Here is a 23,052-nt window from a genome sequence, read left to right on the forward strand (position 1 = left end):
TGTGTGTGTGTGTGTGTGTGTGTGTGTGTGTGTGTGAATGGAGATGAGTCGGGATGTTAAATACACAGATGCAGCTTCAGTGACTCTCACCTTCCCTCCAGGTGTCTTACCTCGGGTAGTTATTTATCTTCTGTCAATGGAGTTGAGCAGTCAGAGAGGGCAACTGAGGTTGGAGGAGGAGGGGGGGGGCAGTTAGAGATTTGGTAGTGTGTGTGTGTGTGTGTGTGTGTGTGTGTGTGTGTGTGTGTGTGTGTGTGTGTGTGGTAGTAGGAGGCAGGCTGGCAGCCACAGGAGCTCTCAGTTCAAGTGAGTGATTGGGACTGGAGGTGGAGGTGGAGGGAGGAGGAGGGAGGAGGGAGGAAGGATGCCCTGGGGGAGGATCTTTCTCTTCTGTTTCTTACTCTCCGTAGTAGTTCTTTGTGTGGAGGTCTTCGTCTTTCTCCGTGTACTTCTTCCTCTTCATCAGTTGTCGCTGAGCTTCAAATTTGCTCTGTTTTCCGATGCTGGTTCATGTTCTCTCTCTCCGTCCTCGCTGCAGTCTTCTTTCTGTTTTCTTTTCATCTTTCACTTTTTTATACTTCTATTTGCCTTCTTTTTTCTTCTCTCCTTCCCTCTGCCTCTTATTGTTATGGTCTGTATGATAATGGATGTGAATCTTAGTCTTTTGTTGATGTTCCCTCTCCGTCTGTGCAGGTGTGAGTGCAGAGGGGGGCTCCCTGGCTGAGGAGGTGGAGGGCTGATGATGGATCTGAAGGAGAACTGTGGCAGTCAGGGGAGCCAGGAGAGCTCCAGCCTGCCCCCCAACTCCTGGCAGGCCTTCGCCCACAGCAGCACGCTGCACGGCCTGCGCTTCATCTTCCCGTACGGTCAGCCCAGCGTGCGCCGCCTGCTCTGGGCTGTGGCTCTGCTGGCCTGCCTGGGACTGTTAGCCCTGGAGAGCGCCGAGAGGCTGGCCTACTTCCTCTCCTACCCTCACGTGACCAGCGTGGACGCCGTGGTGTCGAGCAGCCTGGTTTTCCCCGCCGTGACCATTTGTAACCTCAACGCGTATCGCTTCAGCCGCCTCACGCGCAACGACCTGTACCACGCCGGAGAGCTGCTGGAGCTGCTGGACGTGCACCTGACCATCCCCCAGCCGCACCTGGCCGAGCCGGACGTGCTCGCTTTCCTGCAGGAGAAAACCAACTTCACAGCCTACAGGCCCAAGGCGTTCAGCATGAAGGAGTTCATCGAAAGGGTCGGCCACGACCTCAAAGAGATGATGCTCTACTGCAGATACCAAGGCCAGGACTGCAGCCACAGCGACTTCAAAACCGTGAGTTCACTGGTGTCTTATTTTAAATGTCAGCTCTGGTCTGGGCTCAGTTGGGGTCAGACTGTCTCCGAGCTATCTGAGGACTCTCGTGCTCGTGGGCTGTTTAGTTTATGAGTTCTGAGTCGTGCAAGTTACCATCTTTTTTTTCCCCTCCTGCCAGTAAAATGACTTGATGTGTGCTGATAGCTGTGCTTTCCCTCCCACGGTGCATCGCTGGGAGGCTCCTGCCTGGTTTTCTCTCTTGTTTAGCTGCACAGGTTGGCTCTGCAAACATATTCAATGCTGTCGCCTTGCTGTTGTCCTCAGCCTTCACATGAGAGTGCTGTGCTATTGACCTCGACCTGTCATCCAGTACTACGACAGGTCTTCAGTATTTTAGTCACTGAAGCAAGGTAACTTTTTTCTTGGTCCACAGTGAAGAGTAAATTCCCTCAAATCCTTCTGCTGCTTTCTTAATCTCTCCTGCCAAGCATTTTTCTTCCTTTTTGATTGAGAGTATTTAGAAGGATGTTTGTCTCGTTGCTGAATTGTCTGATAGAGCCGCCAATCACAGCCGAAATGTAGTTATTATTTGAATGGTTGCAGGTGTTAATGTAATTAGGCTCCCGTTGAGTGGAGCCCCCTGTGGTTTTGTTTGTTCTGTGTCGATCCCTGCTTGTAACTCCTGAGGACTCACCAGTGTTATGTTGGTGGATTCAGAGCATTGCTCCACTGATAATACTGAAATGCTCATCGCACAGTCGTCGAGTTTCAAACGCTCTGTTTGCTGGCGGGTGAAAGTCGGATAGTTCAGGCTCAGAGTTAGTTTTGACTCTACAGCGTGATATTCTGAACACCCACTTGTTGCTGACTTGGACTCCCTCGGGCCGATTCCTAATTAAATCCATCAGTGAGCAGGTGAACAGCACTGCGTTCAGTATGTGACTGTTGAACGAGGGAATATTGAAGCTTTTCTGGCACCACCTTGTTTTTTGTGCTGTTCTTCTGTTGGCAGCCTCCAGAGTTGTGTAATCCATCACACTGCACACCGCGTCTGCATTAGTTTCATTGGTGTTGCTTTATTTTTGCCTGGTAGGATGAAGACTTCTCACATTCAATCTGCAGCTCATTATTACCTCACAGTTAAATCTCAATGCATTATTGAGTCCATTTACCTTTTTAATCGCTCATCAAGTATAAAAGGACTTCAGCTTTAACATTTTCAAGCTTTGTTTAGATCTTTAATCGCAGTTTGTGATGACAGAAACTCTGCTGTGTTTCAAACCCAAACTTTGTTTGCATTATGTCGCAACGAGAACGCAGCACATTATCTTTGTTCTGTAGCTTTTGTCAACGCTGCCGCTGATAAAAACCATTAAACTTTAGTCAATGTCAGCTGTGACAAAAGATGACTATCTGTTTATTTTTCAGCTCCTTCAGTTTAAATACTGATAAAGTCCTGATTCATAACTGTTAAGATCACAAGCTGAAAATATCATCATAATAACTGTAACACAATCAGTTCGATTGTGATTGTAGTTACCGACTGATGTTTCTCAGCGCAAAATATAGTGTAGCCTCATGTTGACGCCCATAAAACCTCCTCCCAGAGTCCCATGCCATGAGTTGGCACTCGGCACAGTTTAAATGGAAGAATCGTATCGGCTGAGAAAAAGTTGAACACAGTTCATCCTTTCTGTTTAAAGCACATTTACCAGAAAACAGCCCGACGTTTCTTTTTGACTTGCAGTGAAGTTACAAAGCTTCAGGCTGTTGGCTACAACTGATGCATGGCGACGTCATTTCATCTGGTGAAGAAGTACATTATCGGTTGTGTTTTGTTTGTTATGTAGAAAAGCAATGAGAGATAAAGTTCTATTTTAAAAACTAGAACTGGCTATTGCAAACTATGACTGGTTTTAGTTGACCAATAATTGTCTTTTTCTGTTCACTTTATGCCACTATTACAGTCAAAGATAAATTAGCTGCAATGTTGTGTTTTGCAACTAAATCCATGATGTTAATCTCAATATGTGCTCATGGAAGTGCGGTTGGTGGAATATTATAATTGCCTCCGGTTAAACAGTTGGTGGCGCTAATTGTCCACTCGTGCCCGTAAACAATACTTGAAAAAAGAGTCGACGCCAGCAAAGTTTCAGTTGGTGGACACGGTGATGGAAATCTGACCCAGTGTCATCCAGCTGTTTTTATACAGATGAGTGGAACAAATGTAAACGATTATGCAAAATGATAGTCAGCTCAGATAATTGCAAACAGGTGATTATGTAATAATTGTGACTCAAAATTGTGCAAACTTGATGTTCTCTGTGGATTATACAACTGAAGCAGGTTCGGGGGGGTTTGCCAATAGATCTTATTATTACTATTATTATTATTATTATTATTATATATTAATGAGATGAATGTAGCAGCTGTGTATGTGAAAGCAAATGTTGGGCCATTGAAGTGCATCCTTCCCTCTCCTCATGCAGCAGTGGTTGAATCGTGACTCGGGGTCATCTCTGGCCAGTTGCCTAACTAACAGCACGACTTTCTATTTAAAGCTTTTACACTGATTGTAGCTGCTGATCTGTTTTTTTTTTTTGTTGGCCTCAGAAGTGACCAGTGATGCATGCACGATGCAAACGGCTCCATGAAGCTGCCTCCAGGATCTGATCTGCTCTGATGGGCTGTTCATCTCGGGGACTGGACTCTGTTGTCATTCACAGAGCACATCAATGGCATTATTGCGCCTCAGCTGTGCGTAATTTAAGCCATTGAAGCTTCGAGGTCTGTGTCAGCTCCTGTTGGATGGATGTCTTCACGTTTCATCCCGAGAGACGCTCCATGCACTGATGCTAATTGGAAAAACAACAATGGTAGCTCACACGTTGGCTGTAGTGATTTTCTTGTCATGCCTTCAGACGGATCCTTCCCCGGGAGCTCTGATCCATATTCCAACGAGCTGCAGCAGTGAGCGGTTGCCTGCCAGGAGAACATGTGATTTTTCTAATTTCCCCCTGTTGAATCTTCAGGGAGTTAAGAAGAAGTCTGAGTCTCCCCGAGCAGCCCAGTGAGTCTCCGTTTGACTCCCCTTTGTGACCGTCTTGTCCTGTGACACATCTTTGACCTTCATCTGGGTTCAAAGATAATCATGTTGACAGAGAGGCTACGAGGAGGCCCTGTCCTCCTCTTTGTCCTCCTCCTTGCCCTCCTCCTGTTGCTGCCGCTGAGCTCCCTCTGACTTCTCCCCACTCCTCTTGTCGACTCGCTCCGTCTCCTCTCTGTCACTGCAGCGACACACCTTCGTGTCTCCGGCGCCTTCTGAGAGGAAAGGAGGAAAAAAAACCCCCCAAAAAACCCTGCAGGCCCCGAAATAGAAAAACACACGCGCATAGTATGCATACATGAGCGAGTACACCCACGGAGGGACGACATTACTGTGACTCTCCAGGGACCCGAGTCAGCGTTTGAGTGACACCGTGATGAATGACTGTGGGGGGTTGTGGGGACGCAGGACTCGGTGTGATGTGGCTGATGGAACTGGAGCAGAGTGCTCCTCCGAAGGGAAACGGCAACAGTGGGCACATTTTCACCTACATGCATGTATTAAATGTTGTCCGATTTTTTTCAGTTTTCCAAATATGCAAAATGCACATCTTGTTAATTTATGATCCTACGTGAGAGCGTCTGCTACACACTTGATGTGATTCTTTCTTAATAAGCACTTTGGTACACCTGTTTTTCAAGGATGCCAAAAAGGAGGGCACGTCTTCAACGAGCCAAATTCAGCATCCTCCCGTCCTGACGGAGCCGGTGAACAATGTAAAAGCCTGTTTTCTTTATACGCAGCATCTCTGCAGGGTGCCGAGTGGTCACAGTGTCGTTCCGTCCTCATTCATGAGATGCGACTGTGGATCAGAGAGAAAATTGTAGTGCTGATTGAAAGAATTAAGGAAAAGCCAGAGCCTGGAATCAGTCCACATGTCCACCTGTCCACCTGTCCACCTGTTCAACAGAGACAGATGAATTATTTTAGTATTTAAAACGTGACAGGAATGGACAGTGATTTTAGATTTATTGTTCATCATCGCAGTGCATCATAAGGACATGCTCGTATTGCGTTATCATTAAAACAAAATAATAATCTTCATGGATTCAAAGTAAACTAACTACATGAGCTTATTGATGTTTTGAGCTGAAAACTAATATGAAATTGCAGTTCAGAGATGTTGGATTTTCTTTATCTATATGATACCTCAGCTGTAAGAATGCATGTTGGTCGAACTATATTGATGTTGAGGTGATTGTTTGATAGGTTTCTTCACACTTTTCTGGTGTTTCAATTTTCAGTCTTAATATCCATAAGAAGATATTTGTTTGTGGTTTTAAGCACCAATGATTTCTCCGCAGTTCGACCAAGAACAGGCCGTTGTGCGTCCGTGTCTTGAAGGCGCATTGATGTTAGTGAAGCACTCTTCTGATTGGCTGACTCTTTTCTGAGGTCTTGCAGTTTGCTCGCTCGCCAACAGAACGAGCGCTCAGTATTTTCTTGGTTGGACGGTGAGCGTTGCTGAGTGCGAATATAAGAGCGGAGCGTGAGTTTGTGACATCATACACTTGCAGAGGTACGTTTGCTGCATATCGGCTTTGCATTTTTCTGTGGACTGAGCGTTTCTTGACACGTTTCCAGTATTTATATATTGGACATAAGTGTATGTAAACTTCTACACAACTGTAGCACATAGACCTGCTTCATCATCAAAAAAAGACAAGGACATCTAAATGATATGATACAGGACCTTTAACAAACTTACAACAAGCGAGGCTAACAAACCTATTTGACACATTGTTCTGTACAAGATAGTTTACATCATCATGACTTGTTGGTTGACCCACTTTTCCTGAAGCAACATTGATCAAATTAACACAGTTTGATGAAATAAAACCAACCTCATGGAAAAAAGGAGCAGATGCCAAATGTCATATTTAACGAGCATGACAGCCATTCAGGTCGGCATCTGTGAAATAAATGGATCTCGAAATGAGAAGTGTGAAGAACCGGGTGCCTCGTCACTGCAGCAAAATATCTTCACCACGTATCCCGACCTTAAGAAGCCGTTATGACGTCAGCGCTCGTAGATTACGTGTCCAAGCGTCTGTGTATTAATGGACTTCCCCTCGCTGGTGTTTGTTTTGCCGGCCGTGATTACAGCCATGATTAAATGCTGATTGATCACACTGACAAGGCACATCAGTGTCTGCCAGAGTGAATCAGCTGAGTGGGCCTCTCCTGTACTCCCAGCATGCCTCAGTAATATTTATATAAAGACCCCGGAGCAAAGCGGCCCGGAGAGGATCTCATCACACTCGCAGCCTTAATGTGAAACCTGATAGCAACCAGACCTTCAGCTCTGTATCACAGACACTAATTAGCCACTTGTCTGTTCCTCTGACCAGAACCTGGTTGGATCAGCACCACGACGTAATGGTGTTGGCTGTTTACAGCAAGAGCAATTATCCATTACACACAACCTGTGGCCTGAGCACGACATTGTCTGATTATTGCATGGCTAGATTAGCCTTGCTCTCACCAGCAGACTACTGTCAATCAACCACTGGTGGCGGTGGTGTGTGTGTGTGTGTGTGTGTGGGGGGGGGTGATTGTGTGCTTTCTAATCTCTCTTCCTCTGACCACTCCATCTCTCAAAAAACTGCATTTGATCACTTTCACATTCATCTCTCCATATTTGAAAGTCCAGTGCACCGCGTTAGGTTTTAGTAGACGTGCTGTATTCATCTCTGACGTGTCATTATGGCATTTCACATTCCTGGCAGGCACGATGTCTGTCTCTTAAAGGGCACAGAAAAAGCTCCGCTGCCACCCACAAGCCCGCCTCTCTAAAACACCCTGGAGAGGCAGCAGTAACTATTCAACCAGCTCGGAGGAGAAGCTGGAGTGCAGCCACAGACCGACAGCTCGTGACGCTGCAGCTGTCTGCAGCGGTGGATTATGGGACGCTGATGATATTAGTGTGTCGTGGCGAGGCTTAAAGGACCAGTCGTTTTTCACTCGAGGGTTTTCCTCATCTTCAAACAACTCATTTTGGGCTACACCGAAAATTGCTGCCTCAGTAATTAATGAAATGAATAATTTACTTGGTGTGTTGAAACAAAGTTTTTCAGTTTGTTTCCTGACTAATGAAAACAAGGAACATGGTTGAGCCCGAGCTGCTCATTTCCCTGTGCTGCTGTCACAGCAACACGTTGGACCCTGATTTACTCGCATGTTCCTTTTTGTAGTGGAGAAAGGTTTCTGTCCATCTTGAGTCTCCCAGGAAGGACATGGACATAAAAGCAAGACTGCAGGTGCAAAGCTTTTCCTCTTCTTTGGTTTAAGTGAATACAAGAGAGACTAAATTCACTTTTGACTTGTTAAACATGTCAAATATTGCTGCCGTGAGGATGTGCATGATGTAAAACATAATCTTTCTCGTGAATAAATGTTTACCTATTTATATATGTGCAGCAACGTCTCATCATAATTTTGCCTCCTACTCTGTATTGGGGGCTGGAGACAAACATTGTACCCGTTCCCCCCGCCCTGTTCATGTTCCCCTTCCCCCCCGCCCTGTTCATGTTCCCCCCGCCCTGTTCATGTTCCCCTTCCCTCCCGCTGACGGACTGTTTTGGACGTCCTTCTTGTCCACCTGTCTCTCTTTACATTACACTTCATTTATCTGACTCTTTTATCCAAAGCGACTTACAACACACCGACGGTTCACCATCGGGAGCAACTTTAGGGTTCAATGTCTTGCTCAAGGACACTTGTGCATGTGGACAGGAGGAGCTGGGGATCGAACCACCAACCTTCTGATTAGTGTTCAACCCACTCTACCAACTGAGCTACAGCCTTTAAGCTCCGTAAACTGCCCGGAGCTCTTTTGATGTCCGTGTTCGTGGTCACCGGAGCGCCGTGTGTCTGTTTGCTGGGTTAAAGGGATTCAGGTCGCTTTCATGGAAGATGTCCACTGTTGAATCTTCTCAAAGCACATTTAGGGAGTGTGAGAAAGGACTGATTGCATACGTCTGGGGAATAGGGCATCAATTATCAATTATTTTCTCAATTAATTGTTGAGCTGCTTGCTCTTCAATCTGCCAGAAAATAGAGGAAAATGGCAAACTTCTTTTCTAAAGCTCAAGGTGCCTAAAATGTTTTGTCTCAGCAAACAGTCCACAGCTGAAAGAGATTTAGTTTATTATCATGGAGGACTAAAGGAACATGATAATATTCAAATTAAGAAGTAGTAATCAGAGAATTTGAGCAATTCTGTTCTTAAAAAATTGTGCAACAATGGTGCATTATTCAGCTACCTACTGCAGCTCTGCTGCCTAAACAAACACGCAAGGTCGCAAACTAGTTTTATTGTAATTCAGTCAATTCATCAGTCCGACCTTTTAAAATGAGGCTCCACATCGTTGGAACAGTTTGGAGTCAACTTTTCCATAATTCCTTTTTGATTGAAAAATGGAGAGAATAGAAAAGTTGTTGAACAGACATGTTGTTTTTTTCCACCTCACAACGTGACTTCTCGGTTTCCAAGAAATACCAGAGTACATCTTTAAATGTCAAGATATCCCTTCAACAGCTCCGTCTGCCAGCGCCGGCCTCCCCGTCTCCAGGTACGACTGCTGTCCTTGCTGGAAAGGATCTTGCGACAGTGTCAGAACAATGTGCGCTCTTTTTGTCAAAATAACGCTTGTGTGCAGGACAGCATGACTGGAAATCAGACATCGGCCCCACGGGGCCCGAGATGGATTGATTCTCTGTCTCACCTATTTCTTTGTCTGACCAGAGTCCTTCTTTTCACTATATATTGGGCTCGATCTTTTACCGAAGAAAACCGTCAAAGCGAAATGCGTAATAGATTTTATTTGTCTTATCTGAACTCTGTGGTCATTATATCAAATCCTCTGAGGCTGTTTGGGTTGCTAGTAAATGTTAGCAACAGATCCAATTAAAGATAAAGACATCTGACATACTGTGCACGGACTTTATGAAGACAGAGTTTGTTTAAGCCTAAAATAAGTATGCTGAACACGGCTGAGCATTTAACAGCTAAAGAGAGAGCTAAGCTTCGTTGCCAGAGAACAAAAGCAGAGCTAAAAGTCAAGTAAATGTTGGATTTTTAAAAATGAAAATTTAGTTTTTTAGTTTTTTTTTAACCCTACTTGCCTCATTTACCTCTTCAGTTATTGATACTTCAGTTATTGATACTTCAGTTATTGATACTACTTTTCCTACAATACCTTTTGTCAAGCCACATAAAGGTAAAAGGAGCATGAAACATAGATTGCATACTTATTGATTCCTGAATAGCGGTTTTGAAGATCGGTACCGGGTGGCTCTCAGTAGCGCCGAACCCCCGGCTAAGGTGCAGAGTGGGTGGAGCTGAGGTGGGTCAACATGAAGCCTGCAGGCACCAGTGACCAAAAGGAGCCGCGTCCTTAATTATAAGCCTTAATACAAAGACAATGGTATCTGGCTATGTACATGTAAGGTCTGCCATAAAAGTTTGGTGTTTTTACATGGGGGTCGATGGGGTTTGACTCGCTTTTCAAGCCACCCTCAAGTGGCCATTCGAGGAACTGCAGCTTTTAGCACTTAGCATTAGCTTCATTTTGATGCTTGGTGTGAAATCAGTGCTTTAAAAGTTGTGCATAATGGTCATTAAAACGCTTCTAAATATAATATCAAATAATTTAAATCACAACATGAAGCGTCGGACCACCCGGCGACGTCTCGTTCCCGACGACGTCTCGGTCCCGGCGACGTCTCGGTCCCGGCGACGTCTCGGTCCCGGCGACGTCTCGGTCCCGGCGACGTCTCGTTCCCGGCGACGTCTCGGTCCCGGCGACGTCTCGGTCCCAGCTGCCTTCGCTGCCTCTCTCCGTGGTTGTTGTGTAAATACAGCAAAGCCTGCTTGTGTCTTTACTCATCGTTGTCATGGTTAATGTTTGTTTGTGTTATTAGGTACAGTCCAATGAATGCATTTTATATTCCTGTGTCTCCTCAGTCCTCTACACTTTTCTCTTTCTGCAGCCCTTACCTCCAGATTAACTGTTTGTTCAAAAAAAATACAAAAAATAACTAAAAGTGCCAGACCAGCTACATGAACCCCGTTACCATAGAGACGCTAGAGATAAACAACACACCGTATGAAAACAGGAGTTGGTAGCACAAGCAAGTACACAGCGCGTCCCCGTTTCCTCACTTGGAGGAAAAGTAGTTTGATCGGCAATGACATTGAATTTGAAGCGTCTGGGTGATGACATGCCGGCTGTTACCCAACAGCCTTCGATAGCAGACAGATCTCCGGTGTGGTTCGATACGCCGTCTCACATAAATCTGAACTCCTGACCTCGTGGACATTATGCTCCAGGGTGCTCCAGGGTGTATTCGGCAGCACTCCTTCCTCGGGGAGCTCATTTGGATGAATATTTTACCAACACTAATGCTTTCTCACAACTCGGTGCCTTAACTCCTGTGGTGAGACTGTTTAAAAGAAAACAGTAAAACTTGTCTTTTATTCTGAAAATTACACATAAATCAGGCAGCAGTTTGGCGTGTTAACTTGTTTATCTCACGTTATTCTATTCTCACCTTCTGCTTTGTCTTTTTTTTTTTGGCTCTGCCACCTATTTACTTGTTCTCAGTCTAATAATATCTTGCAGAAAGTTTGTGTCAGTTCTGCCTTCTTTACTTTGCCTCTTCAGCGTTCACACTCGATGCTGCTTTGGCAGTCGCCGCCTCTCTTTCCCTGCCCATTCATTATTCAAGGAGCAGTCGCTTGGATGTCCACAGATGTGGATCCAAAACTCCATCCTGAGATACCACATGCGGCACCGTAGAACGACTGGTACCATTAGTAACTGTCTCTATCATGTCAAGCTACAACAACACTTCACCTACCGCTGGCGGTGATACCGGCTGGTGTTCCTGATGAGATGAGTGCATCCCTGTGAAGAGACGGTGCCAGCTCAGTCAGCATTCAGCCGTGATGTAGGGGAAGGTCGCCGATGTGGCGTTTGACTTGTTATGAATTTGTACTGACAGCAGGCGAGCAGCAGAGGCAGTGTTTGATCTGGGATGTACATGGATGTTTACTCAGCACGAGGACCTGAGGCAGACGGGCAGACAGGCAGACGGGCAGACAGGCAGGCGGGCAGGCAGACAGGCAGGCGGGCAGACAGGCGGGCGGGCATATGGGCGGACAGACAGGCAGACAGGCAGGCGGGCAGACAGGCGGGCGGGCATATGGGCGGACAGACAGGCAGACAAGCAGACGGGCAGGCAGACGGGCAGACAGACAGGCAGACGGGCAGGCAGGCAGATGGGCAGACAGACAGGCAGACGGGCAGGCAGGCAGACAGGCAGACAGACAGGCAGACGGGCAGACAGGCAGACGGGCAGGCAGGCAGACGGGCAGACAGGCAGACAGGCGGGTGGGCAGACGGGCAGACAGACAGGTGGGCAGACGGGCAGACAGACGGGCAGGCAGGCAGGCGGGCAGGAGGGAGGGAGGAGCAGGGTGAGCTCAGTTCGGTGTGCGTTGATGTTACTGCAGGCAGGAAGATGGCCGCTGCCACCCGAAGAGCTGCCGTCTCACGGCTGGCTGAAGGCACGATGAGGTAGAGTCGGTGAAAGTTGGTGTGACAAACATATAAAGCGAGAGATGCAGCATTACATAGGGCAGGCTAAGAATGATTTCATAATCAAATAAACATCATTTATTTACTTAATCTTTTCTTACAATTTTGTAGACTAATATAGACATTTACCCTTCACGATTTTCAAATTGACTTACTACTAATCCTCATTTAACTGAAACCAGAGAATGAATTGAGAACTGTAACAAAAGATGATCAAAATAATTCAAATTTTTTTTATGATCTGCTAATGAATTTATTGACCAAATATTGCAGCTTTAAACTGTTAAGTCTTCGTAATGTCAGACGACAATTAAAAAAGAAAACATCGTTGTTTCTTGATGTGAAGTAGTGTTCAAATGCTTTTTACCTCTTTAGATCAACATCAGATCTGCTTCTAAAAATACAACTTCCTCATTCCACTGAATGAAGTCAGTGTTGGCAGAGTGCAGCTGCTGATGCAGACGTGGGAACATTTCAGTTTCATAGGAAAAAGGAAAAAAAGACACAAGCAATAAATGAAATTAATGGATCACAAATAGTAATAAATAACCGACATGAAAATAAACTCGGCCGGCCGTGTCTATTGACCATCGAGCTGAAACAAATGCAGTGGAAAGGTTAGGTTGTAATCGGCTTTCCTGGAGACTGTAGCGGAGAGGTGTTGATTCAACTTCATGGTCATTTTAAAAGCTGCTGTGTTGTGGAATTAAACTGCATTTTTACTGACAGACTCTTATTATGTTCTCCCTGCTTGTTCCATCAGTGAGCGGAGAGATAATAATGCAGCGCTGATGCCCTGATAATGTAAGAAATGACTGCAGACAACATTCGGCTCTGTCATCAAATTAGCACCGTTGTTAACCGCGGACTGCCGATTACAGATGCAGCTTTCGTACGTTATCACACCTGTCAATCAGCCTGTGAGCTACACCTCAGATGTTTACAGCGCCATGGGAAAAATAAGGATGAAAGAAATGAAGATATTTGAAAACTAAAAAGAAAACTATAGAAGATCTGAATATAAATGGGGAAAACGTGGACTTACAGGCTTCCCACCTGTTGCAGGACTCATCGGGGGGCTGAATGTTTGAGGCTGCCAGACTCCCTGATGGACGATGGCGTTGCTCACTATCATAACCCGACCGCACTCTTCAATCAGCACAAAGTCTGCAGGCACTTTTGTCTGGAGATAAATCCAATGACGTTTATTTATTTCAGATGGCTCACTGCTGACAAAAAGAGAGAAATGCAGCATTACTCTCAAGTTGAAACTGCACTGCTGAACTGTAATTACATTTTGTTATGCTTGCGTTCATGCAGGTCAGAATCTGTGTAATTTATCATACATTTATTTGTTCTTTCTGACAGTATGCCACCATTTGAGTGCCTTAGCTATTACAACAAGAGCGATGGCCAATGAGATGGTCTGGCATGTATATAGTTTCAAAATAGATGATAGAAATGTCATTTTGTGCATTTGTTTTTTCCCCGATGGAACAAAAACATATTGGACCGTGACCCAAAGACCCAGACACATACACAACCCTGAATTTGGTGTAGCGTTACCCCCTCGGTGTCAGACATGTCCCCCTGCCTCTGTCCCGTGGGTCATACGCTCAGTGAAGTCAGTAAAGCTCATCAGATTTAATGAAACATTAAATTGCACCAATTTTCCGGCAAAAATCAGAGAGCCAATTGCAGAAAGTGTACTGCAGTGAGACGGGAAGAAAGACCGAGGGAAGGCTGCCTTTCATTTTCATGCTTTTAGTGTGCGCACATGAATTAATGTAGGACAGTGTAGTCGCACATTGTTTCCTATTTCTGCTAATATTTTCCATCCTAAATATGAAGTGATGTGGAGGCATGTTGGAGATGATTTAAAGTAATCAGTGTTCTGTGCTGGAAAAAAAAAAGTATTTCATCTCAGCAGGAGACAAGAGACATGGCCAGACGGAAATGAGCACAACTAATGCATTGCAATCTATTTAAATTTTTTTTTTTTTTTATGTACTATGAAAAGCCCTGGCGAGATCCCGTTTTCTCTCACAGATCTGTCTGAAATCCTGTTTTAAAAAAAAGAAATGTCCAGGTGCTACAGAAGATGAGCACATGCTGATCGATTGGCCTGCACCAGACTGAAATCTGTGTAACATGCAATAAACTATTCTGTTTTTCACAGCATATTTGATGCTTTATAGTTTAAATCTCAGCATGTTTTGGCTGCAACTAACAAATATTTCCATTATCGATTACTCTACTGATTATTTTGTGGATTATTAATCTTGCTTATAAAGAAATGTGGAAAAAGGCGTGACAGTGTCACATTTTTCTGTTGTGGTCCGGCGTGTCTATTTCACGCTTTGCCGTGATGCTGACATATCCGTTATGAAGAATCTTGGCGAATCTTGTTGCACATGTAGCGAAAGATCATTAAACTGCAAGAGGAAAATCCACAGGTCACTCAGTCAATCAATCAATGATTAACTGACTGACAGTGAATTTGTAAAGTTTAGTAACTGAGTTCGTCTCAGCCGAGCTTTGTCATTGTACTGATTGTGTTATTGTGCAGCAGCTAAGAATGATAAAATCTGAAGGAGTTCTCGAGCAGTTGCCAATTATTTAGATTGTTAAACTCGACACACGTCAGTCACTGAAGCGTAATCATTTTTTGCTGCCTGTCATGCAATTGCCAAGTGAGGCTGGTTCATTTTCTGATTAGTAAAAACAATAAAACCCTCAAGGACATTTTCTCCTGACTGAAACCTTGATCAACAGCAACATTCACTGTCCAAATGCTGACGAACGTCTTTGGCAAGAATCTCTGGTGTCTAATGTCCAAATAAAAGTGGAGGTGATTTTCAGCAGAGTCATCAATTCATCTCCAGACAGACTAACAAGACTGGAAGTGCACATAAACGTTAAAACGATAAAAAGTTCAAAGAAAACACCAATATTTCTTTTGTCCTTATGTTTTTTTGTCATCTGCTGTGAATCACAAGGACGTTTTGGACGCAGTTAATTTCTGTCACTTTTAATGTCTTGTTCTGCAGTCGTACAAAACAAAGAATCTGCACCAGCGCAGTTAATCAGCTGAAAATTAGCTTTTTATTCCGTGAAAACAAAATGACAAACAGGTGGAAAATATGATGGATGATGATTGCAACTTAATTACAGGGAAATAATGCAATCAACTTTTCATTTTAATTTAAAAGTAAACATTGAAATCCCCCCCTCCCCCCAACACCCATAAAAATTCTAAAAACACAGGCATGCTATTATTTTTAGTAAATAAATAATGTATGATCTGCAGCTTATCTTGTGACTTGGTGACAGGACAGCTCTTCCAGTTGTGTGTGTGTGTGTGTGTGTGTGTGTGTGTGTGTGTGTGACCTGTAATTACACAAACTGCCTGGCTGACTCAAACTTCACCGTCATAACATCCTCGGCTAGAACGGATTAATCCAAGTGGGAAACACGCTACGCATGAAGTTCTATGTTTGTTTGTTGTGTTTTTGCTGCTAGAAATGCCAGACGGGTTTTGAAGGAATTGACTTTTTCGCCTCAGTGACGCACATCCTTTAATATTCTGATTCAACTCTCCAGTGTTAAACAAAGTACAGGAAGAGAGAGGAATATATGGAGCACAGTTTTCCTGTTTTTTTTTTGCTCATGTAAAACAGCAACAAATGGATTTCAGGCAGATGAAGGTATGAAATGGAAAATAGAGTAAAATATTCATTACTTTAAATAAATAATAGAAAATGAAATAAAACACGATAAGAAGCTTCTCTCTATGCTGTCTTGTATGATGTGTTAACTGGCAGTCATTACAACAAAACAAAACAACTGAATATCTTCTTTTTATCAGGTCAACCTGGTGTCCAGCTGCCACTGCTGTATTTTTTGCACTGCACCGTCCAAGTCATGTTGTTTTGGCAGCTGTTTGATTTGGTTTTCTTTTCATTATTGGAGTTTTTTCTCTGCTTAGCCACGGTGGCTAATGGCTTCTCATTTTGGCACGATCGTATTACTTCTTCTTTGTGGACTGTCCACAAAAACCACGTTACGTGTTTTTCTTCATATAAAAACCCACTCAACAGTTAAGATTCATGGAAAAGAGGACATCTGTGCCTCTAGACATCCAAAATGCAAAAAAATGGACAATTTGTGGGCACCCTTGAGTGGATAACAGGTGGACTGTTTTCATAAACTTTACAGTTCAGTGAATATTTTGTGGTCCCGGTTTTCAGTCCAGTTCAGGATGTTTTTGGTCCTCGCCGACTGCACGATGTCCTTTGCGTTGTCAGTGGTGACGGGATGGTGCCGTTACCCCTCACCGGTTTGCAGTCTGTCACTCCCTGCTTGTGTCGGTGCATTCGAGAGGTGCTCGTAAAGGGGGAGTGTCTGCAGAGTGGCGCTTTTCCTGTCCCGCTCCGAAGTGATGAACTGTGCGGTCACAGTTGGATAACTTTCAGTAGCTGAGGAGTCCATCCATCCGGAGGAAGACCGATGTCGGACAATTCTTTGGCAATTCCTTGTCGTGTGTGTTCGTAAATTTTGGGAATTGCTGCGCTGCTGAAGTGTCGGGAGGTGATATTACTGTTCTTTATTTATATATATATATATCTCATGCACTTTAATCACGCACTGAATTCCTGCATTCACAACAGCTACACAGAGCTGCATGTCTTCAGCAAGAAACACGTCCCAATGCTTCAGTTATGGATGTTGTGCTCGCACAAACTCAATATTTTATCCACCATTTTTTTTCATAGGAAACATGAAATGCATCTTTGTTGTTCACCAGATGTTTGTTTTTTGCCAAACATTGTTTTTCCAGCTGCGAGTCATTGAGTAACTGTTGTTGGACTTTTCTACGCCTCCCTCGGTTGGTCTCTCCGACGCTTGTCACGCCTTCATTTCTTTGCCCTCTTCACCCCTCTTCGCTCCTCTTCGCTCCTCTTCGCCTCCCTTTGCTCCTCTTCACTCCTCTTCACCCCTCCTCACCCTCATGCAGTAAACTCCTCCTCTTCTCCTGTGCTCTGTGAGCCCTGAAGCTGTGATAGCGGCTGAGATGGAGGATGAGGTTGCTGTAATCAGGGTGCCGTGGACTCGTCCATATCTCGTAGCCTCGGGTTGGACAGCATTAGTAAAGCAGGAACAAGCACCGTCCCCTCGGCTTTACATTGATGCCGTTGTACTTGTAAGTTGCCCTTCTTACAACGGCTCTTCTCTGCAGCACCGCAGTCTCTCGAAGCCATTGATATTCTTACCGTGATCAGATCTGCTCCCCTGTACAGAGCTCCAAACCCGGCACTGTGTGCATAAATACAAATGAGTATATGACAGAGCTACAGGCTGACTGACAGGACAAGAGTCATATCTGTTCTGTGTTGGTTCAGAGAGAAGAATGTTTCTGAACATGCACACTTCTATAGTCTGGTTTCACTGGAAGTGCAGTATCTCCTTTATAAGCATACAGTTGAAACCAGAAGTTTACATACACTGTGCAAAAAGACACACAACACTTTTTTTCTCACTGTCTGAAGTTAAATCAGACTAAACCTCTCCTGTTTCAGGTCCGTTAGGATTACCAACATTATTTAACTTTTGCTAAATGTCACAATAATGAGAAAGAGAATATTTTAGAGAATTTTTCATTACTTTCTTCAAGGTCAAAAGTTTACATCCAGTTCCTTAGTATTTAGTAGCGTTGCCTTTGAACTGCATGACTTGGGTCAAGCATTTTGGGTATCCTTCCACAAGCTTCCTACAGTACTCTGATGGAATTCTGGCCCATTCCTCCGGACAGAACTGGTGGAACTGAGTCAGGTTTGTTGGCCGCCTCGCTCGCACACGCATTTTCAGATCTGACCACAAATTTTCGATGGGATTCAGGTCAGGGCTTTGTGATGGCCACTCCAAGACATTGACTTTGTTGTCCTCAAGCCACTTTTTAACTATTTGGCAGTATGCTTCGGGTCATTGTCCATTTGGAAGACCCATTTGCGCCCAAGTTTTAGCTTCCTGGCTGATGTCCTGAGATGTTTCCTTAATATTTCCAGGTAATGTTCTTTCTTCATGATGCCGTCTATTTTATGAAGAGCTCCAGTTCCTGCTGCAGCAAAACAGCCCCACAACATGATGCTGCCACCTCCATGCTTCACAGTTGGGATGGTGTTTTCAGGTCTACAAGCTTCCCCCTTTTTCCTCCAAATGTAACGGTGGTCATTATCGCCAAACAGCTCCACTTTAGTTTCATCAGACCACAGGACATGTCTCCAGAAGTTAAGGTCTTTGTCTTGGTGTCTTTTTGCAAACTGTAATCTGGCTTTTCTATGTTTCTTTAGGAGAAATGGCTTCCTTCTTGCTGAGTAGCCTTTCAGCCCATGTCGGTGCAGGACTCGTTTTACTGTGGATAATGACACTTTCTTACCAGCTTCAGCCATCATCTTCACAAGGTCTTTAGCTTTTGTTCTGGGGTTGATTTGCACATGTCGGACCAAAACACATTCATCTCTGGGACACAGAGCCCGTCTCCTTCCTGAGCGGTGTGATGGCTGGACATTCCCATGTTTATACTTGCGTATAATTGTTTGCACAGATGAACGTGGCACCTTCAAGCGTCTGGAAATTGCACTCAAGGATGAACCAGACTTGTGGAGCTCCACGATTCTCTCCCTGATTTCTTGGCTGATTTCTTTTGACTTTCCCATGATTTCAAACAAGGAAGCAGAGTGTTTGAGGTGTGGCCTTAAAATACATCCCCAGGTGTGCCTTCAATTAACTCACATGTTGTCAGTTAACCTATCAGGAGCTTCAAAAGCCATGACATCATCATCTGGGCTTGCCCACGTTGTTTAAAGACATAGTACTTTTGGTGTATGTAAACTTTTGACCTCAAAGAAAGTAATATAAAATTCTCTAAGAAATTCTCTTTCTCTCATTATTGTGACATTTAGCAAAAGTTAAATAATGTTGGTAATCCTAACGGACCTGAAACAGGAGAGGTTTAGTCTGATTTAACTTCAGACAGTGAGAAAAAAAGTGTTATGTGTCTTTTTGCACAGTGTATGTAAACTTCTGGTTTCAACTGTACCTGTCACGTCATTTTCACTTCAAGAAAAGTATAATCTTCCCACACAATTAATGACAATTCATCTCTTGGTTGTCACAAATAATTACAATGTGTTTTCTTTAAAATCCAATGAGAAATAATTTATATATAAATAAAACCCAGCGTGGATCTAACAGGCGATCATACGAACTCAGAACCTTGGTGCTACGAGGAAGTCCTGTAATGAATGACATTGTACAGCAGTAATAAAGAAAAGCAGCGTATCCGTCCCTCCAGCCCTTCTGGGGAAGCAGATGCTATGGTACAGCGACTACAACTCACACTCTTCAATGTTTCTGATCTCGGAGGCGAGTATCATGTGGATATACATGTAGGATTCATTGTGTGGATCACAAGGCGTAACCGAATGTTGCATCCTGAAGTCTTCTGACCCTGCACTCCTCCCTATCTATGCAGCCTAGACATATAGATTTGTTTTCACATGCACAGGGATTTTGATGAAGGAAAAACATTAAAGAAAAATCTTTATTGAGCAGCACAGTTCAAAATCTCTTCACTCTTCTTCTTGTTTGCACCTTTTTTTGTTGGGAATTAGACAAACCCACCCGTCAGCAGGGAGTATGGCTGATTGATACGCTTTCTTTGCATGTTTTGTCATTCAAAGAGATGATCAATAGGACAGAAACCACAAATTAATCTAATTTTAGACGGCAGTATGTGAGTGGAATGCTGAAGGATCCGGCTTTCTCATGCAAATAGCGATAATAATTATTCCCTAAGTGCCTTCTCCGCTCACCCCAAATAGATTCTAGTCAGTCAAAGAATCAACCAGCTTTAGGCAACACAGAGATAAAATTGAAGACATGAGCATCCAGAGACAATTAGAAAGCCCGGATATGAAAAAAAATAGGCATTTCCAGTGTCTGGTAAGTCCACGCTCTCTCTTTATGTCTCTAGGGTGTCAAAACTTGCAGAAAAAAAATAGAAAAAAGGAAATGAGAGACTGTCATTAAGGATGACAGCTTGACTCTGACACCCTGAGTGTGCGGAGGAGATGGAGGCAGCGATAGACATTATTACAGCGGATCACAGGGAAACTGGTAGAGAACATCAACATGGTGGGAACAGATAGAGCAGATAGATGGAAAGAGGGAGGCAGAGCATCAAAGAGACGGCTGTCACCACATATCGGTGACCAAATACACTGAGAGCGAGATGGGCCTCGGGGCCAAGAGAGAAATGTCTGTAAGAGCTCCCTGCTGAGGCTCAGGGTCCGGATGGAGGGACTCGGGTGGTGGTGATGAGCCCGTCCTCCCTCCGCCTCCTCCTCTCTGCAAATGTAGCCATGCACCGCACGGTAGGCCAAATGATGACACCTCTCACATCGGGCCACGCACTGCTCCATTTACTGTTCTCGGAGCTGGAGATGACTTATTTTAACTCACTGCAAGTTAAAGTTAAAGTGGGAAATGTGATGCAGTTTCAGATGAATTCCAGCGTGTGGATGTAAATTGATTCTCCTGAGCACCTTTGTAAATGCTTGTGTGCACAAGTGTGCTTTTGTTTGCACAATGATGAGTGGAGCATCATTTATCTTTCTCCAAACTTGGAGTAGGTGGTTATGAGCTCAGGGAGCCGGAGGATCGGTGGAAGGATTTTGTTTTCTATGCAGACTTTATTGGACACATTGGTTTGAAGAAGTATAGATGCAGTTACCTTGGACATCATGGGGAGCAGATGGAAAAAAAATACCAACAAAATGCTGACAGATTTCAGCAACGGTCGGTAGGTTTGTTTACCTGATGTTCTTATCTTTGCAGAGAGAACTCTGCTGATTTTCACACATGAACATCAGTTTACTTGGAATTGGGAGCACCGTGAGATCAGTCTTCAGAGGATCTCGGGGAGAAAATTACCACCAATTTCTTGGCTTGGAGGCTACAAATGTATGATAGAAAGCCGGCATGTGGAGTTTAATAATTATGGGCATCGACGGGAGGATTTGTGAGAGATGTTGGCGAGGTGTTATTATAGGAAAAGTAGAAACCCGGTGTTAAAGAGCTTGATCTACATACTATATACTAAAAAGTCAGGATATTCTTTGTGAATTCTGGATGTGGGTGGTCATAAATAAATAGATCCCAGAGCTCCAACAAAGCCCTGAAGAAGCCCACTGGTTAGGATCTGTCTTTCTGCATCATCATTATGTTGCATGTTGGGTTGCCTGCAAAGCTCATGACCTGCTGTACAATCATTCTCACACACAATAAGTGTGCGAATTCTGAGAAGTTGCAGCCTCTGTTATAGAGAGGAAAGTGTTTTGCAGTCAGTATATTCAAGGGGTAAAGACAACGGTAGTGAGTTCTCCTGCTAAAGAACTGCAGACGAAGGCAGCGCTGCGGGTGAAACAGTAACAGGAATGGGGAGAGGGCCGCCGGAGTTAAAAGCTTTGATGGCATCGGTTGGTTTCAAGGACGAGTACACAGGAATGCTTTTAAACGCTGGTCCCTATGGGAAGAAAAACAGAAATTTTATTAAATCAAATTAAGTGGCCTGCAGAATGAGCCAAGACTTAAAATGTCTGTCCAAAGAGCTTTGTAATTTTTCTGTCTGTGTATGTACCAATGTCTAACCTTGTTTAAGGTCTTGTTTTTTTCCTTTCATTTGCCGGCATCCATATTGCTGAAGACTGAAGTGTTTTTATTCGTTGCTGTTTTTTGAGTTGATGGTCTGAAACCGAATCGCTGCCAGTATCATCCAACTGTTTCTAAAACCAGCAGTCCCAACTTGTGCCATGTAGAAAAAGGGGCGAGTTTCTGCAGATTTGACTTTTGCATTGTATGCAGCCGATTATTTGAGAAAATACTGTGTGGATCAGACCAGTCGTGTCTAAATACAGCAACAGCAGAAATGTTAAAAATGATCGAATACAGGAAATAAGCTTTTTACCGTGAGCCTACTGTGCTTCCCCTGGGATGTTGTTTTGTGGAGGACCGGGCAGCTTTGGCCCTGCAGGGTTCTGGAGGCCGACACAGAAACTCACTGCTTACAGGACAAAGTTCAACCAGGTTCATTCAGCCTTTGTACCTATTTGATGCTGCAGCTCCACACGGACCGAGTGGACATGAAACAATCGTTCTGGACTATTGCCGTCTCACTAAAATAATCATGTGGCAAGCAGAACAGAAATTATGCTGACGATGATGTGTTGAATACATGAAATACAAATTCATGCACGAGTTACATTTTAAGTAATTTTTGTAAAGCTACGATCTCATTAGCATTGTGTTAAATAGCCTTTTTTCCACTTTCCACCCACTTTTACTACAAACAGACTCGAGCGAGTGTGAGAACAGAAGTCATGCTAGCCAGTCCAGCAATAAATACAGCAAGTATCATATTTCTCTCCCTGATGTATGTTTTTCTCATTGAGTCACTGGCACAATTTATGCACCGGCCCACCGGGAAAGATTCGCAGTTCTCCCGATGGCAGCTTCCCCATCGCTTGTGTTCATTTCCTTGTGGGCGTGCGCCAAGCTCTCCTTTGTTTCATCCCCAGTCAGCTGTAGAAAGTGTAATTCGTTGTGAATGTTAATGAGGGAAATTTCAGCAGCTCATAATTCCTGTGGTGGAAACACCGGGCTTAAATGCACTGCATTCCTCTTTATGCTTTTCCTATATAGGGACTGTGAATATTGCTTTTCATCATTGGGGTTGTCATCCTACTTTAAAAGCCACGAACTGATATAATACATTAATAATGTATCGGAGGCTGATGTGAAAACAATATCACGAGGTTGATTGTGGTGATGAAACTACAAAGAACGATCACCTGAGCTTAGTAGAGCTTTAAAAAACAGCAGACATATGGTTGGAGAACATCGCAGAACAGAGACCGATTTCCCTCAGGAGACGGGAGACAGCTCGTAGTGTCCTAAAAACAGAGGAAATATTAGACTTGCATTTC

At 44.1% G+C, this 23,052-nt stretch overlaps 1 protein-coding gene across 2 annotated transcripts in view; it reads left to right on the forward strand.

Annotated features, from left to right (window-relative positions):
* The window catches only part of asic2 (acid-sensing (proton-gated) ion channel 2), a 299,698-nt gene that overhangs the window by 531 nt on the left and 276,115 nt on the right, over positions 1 to 23,052 (forward strand). Inside the window, exon 2 of one of the 2 annotated variants that reach the window (XM_069716253.1) lies at positions 694 to 1,315. In XM_069716253.1, coding sequence (XP_069572354.1) covers positions 740 to 1,315 — 576 coding nt within the window. In that variant the 5' untranslated portion in view covers positions 694 to 739. Of the gene's footprint in view, positions 1 to 430; positions 1,316 to 23,052 lie in introns of those variants that run through there. The other variant, XM_069716254.1, reaches the window with a different exon arrangement.

The sequence above is a fragment of the Brachyistius frenatus genome, unplaced genomic scaffold (assembly GCF_029030835.1).
Source record: "Brachyistius frenatus isolate BFR_SWC_R1_liver_20210118 unplaced genomic scaffold, ASM2903083v1 Contig_154, whole genome shotgun sequence".
In the NCBI taxonomy this organism is placed as follows: domain Eukaryota; kingdom Metazoa; phylum Chordata; class Actinopteri; family Embiotocidae; genus Brachyistius; species Brachyistius frenatus.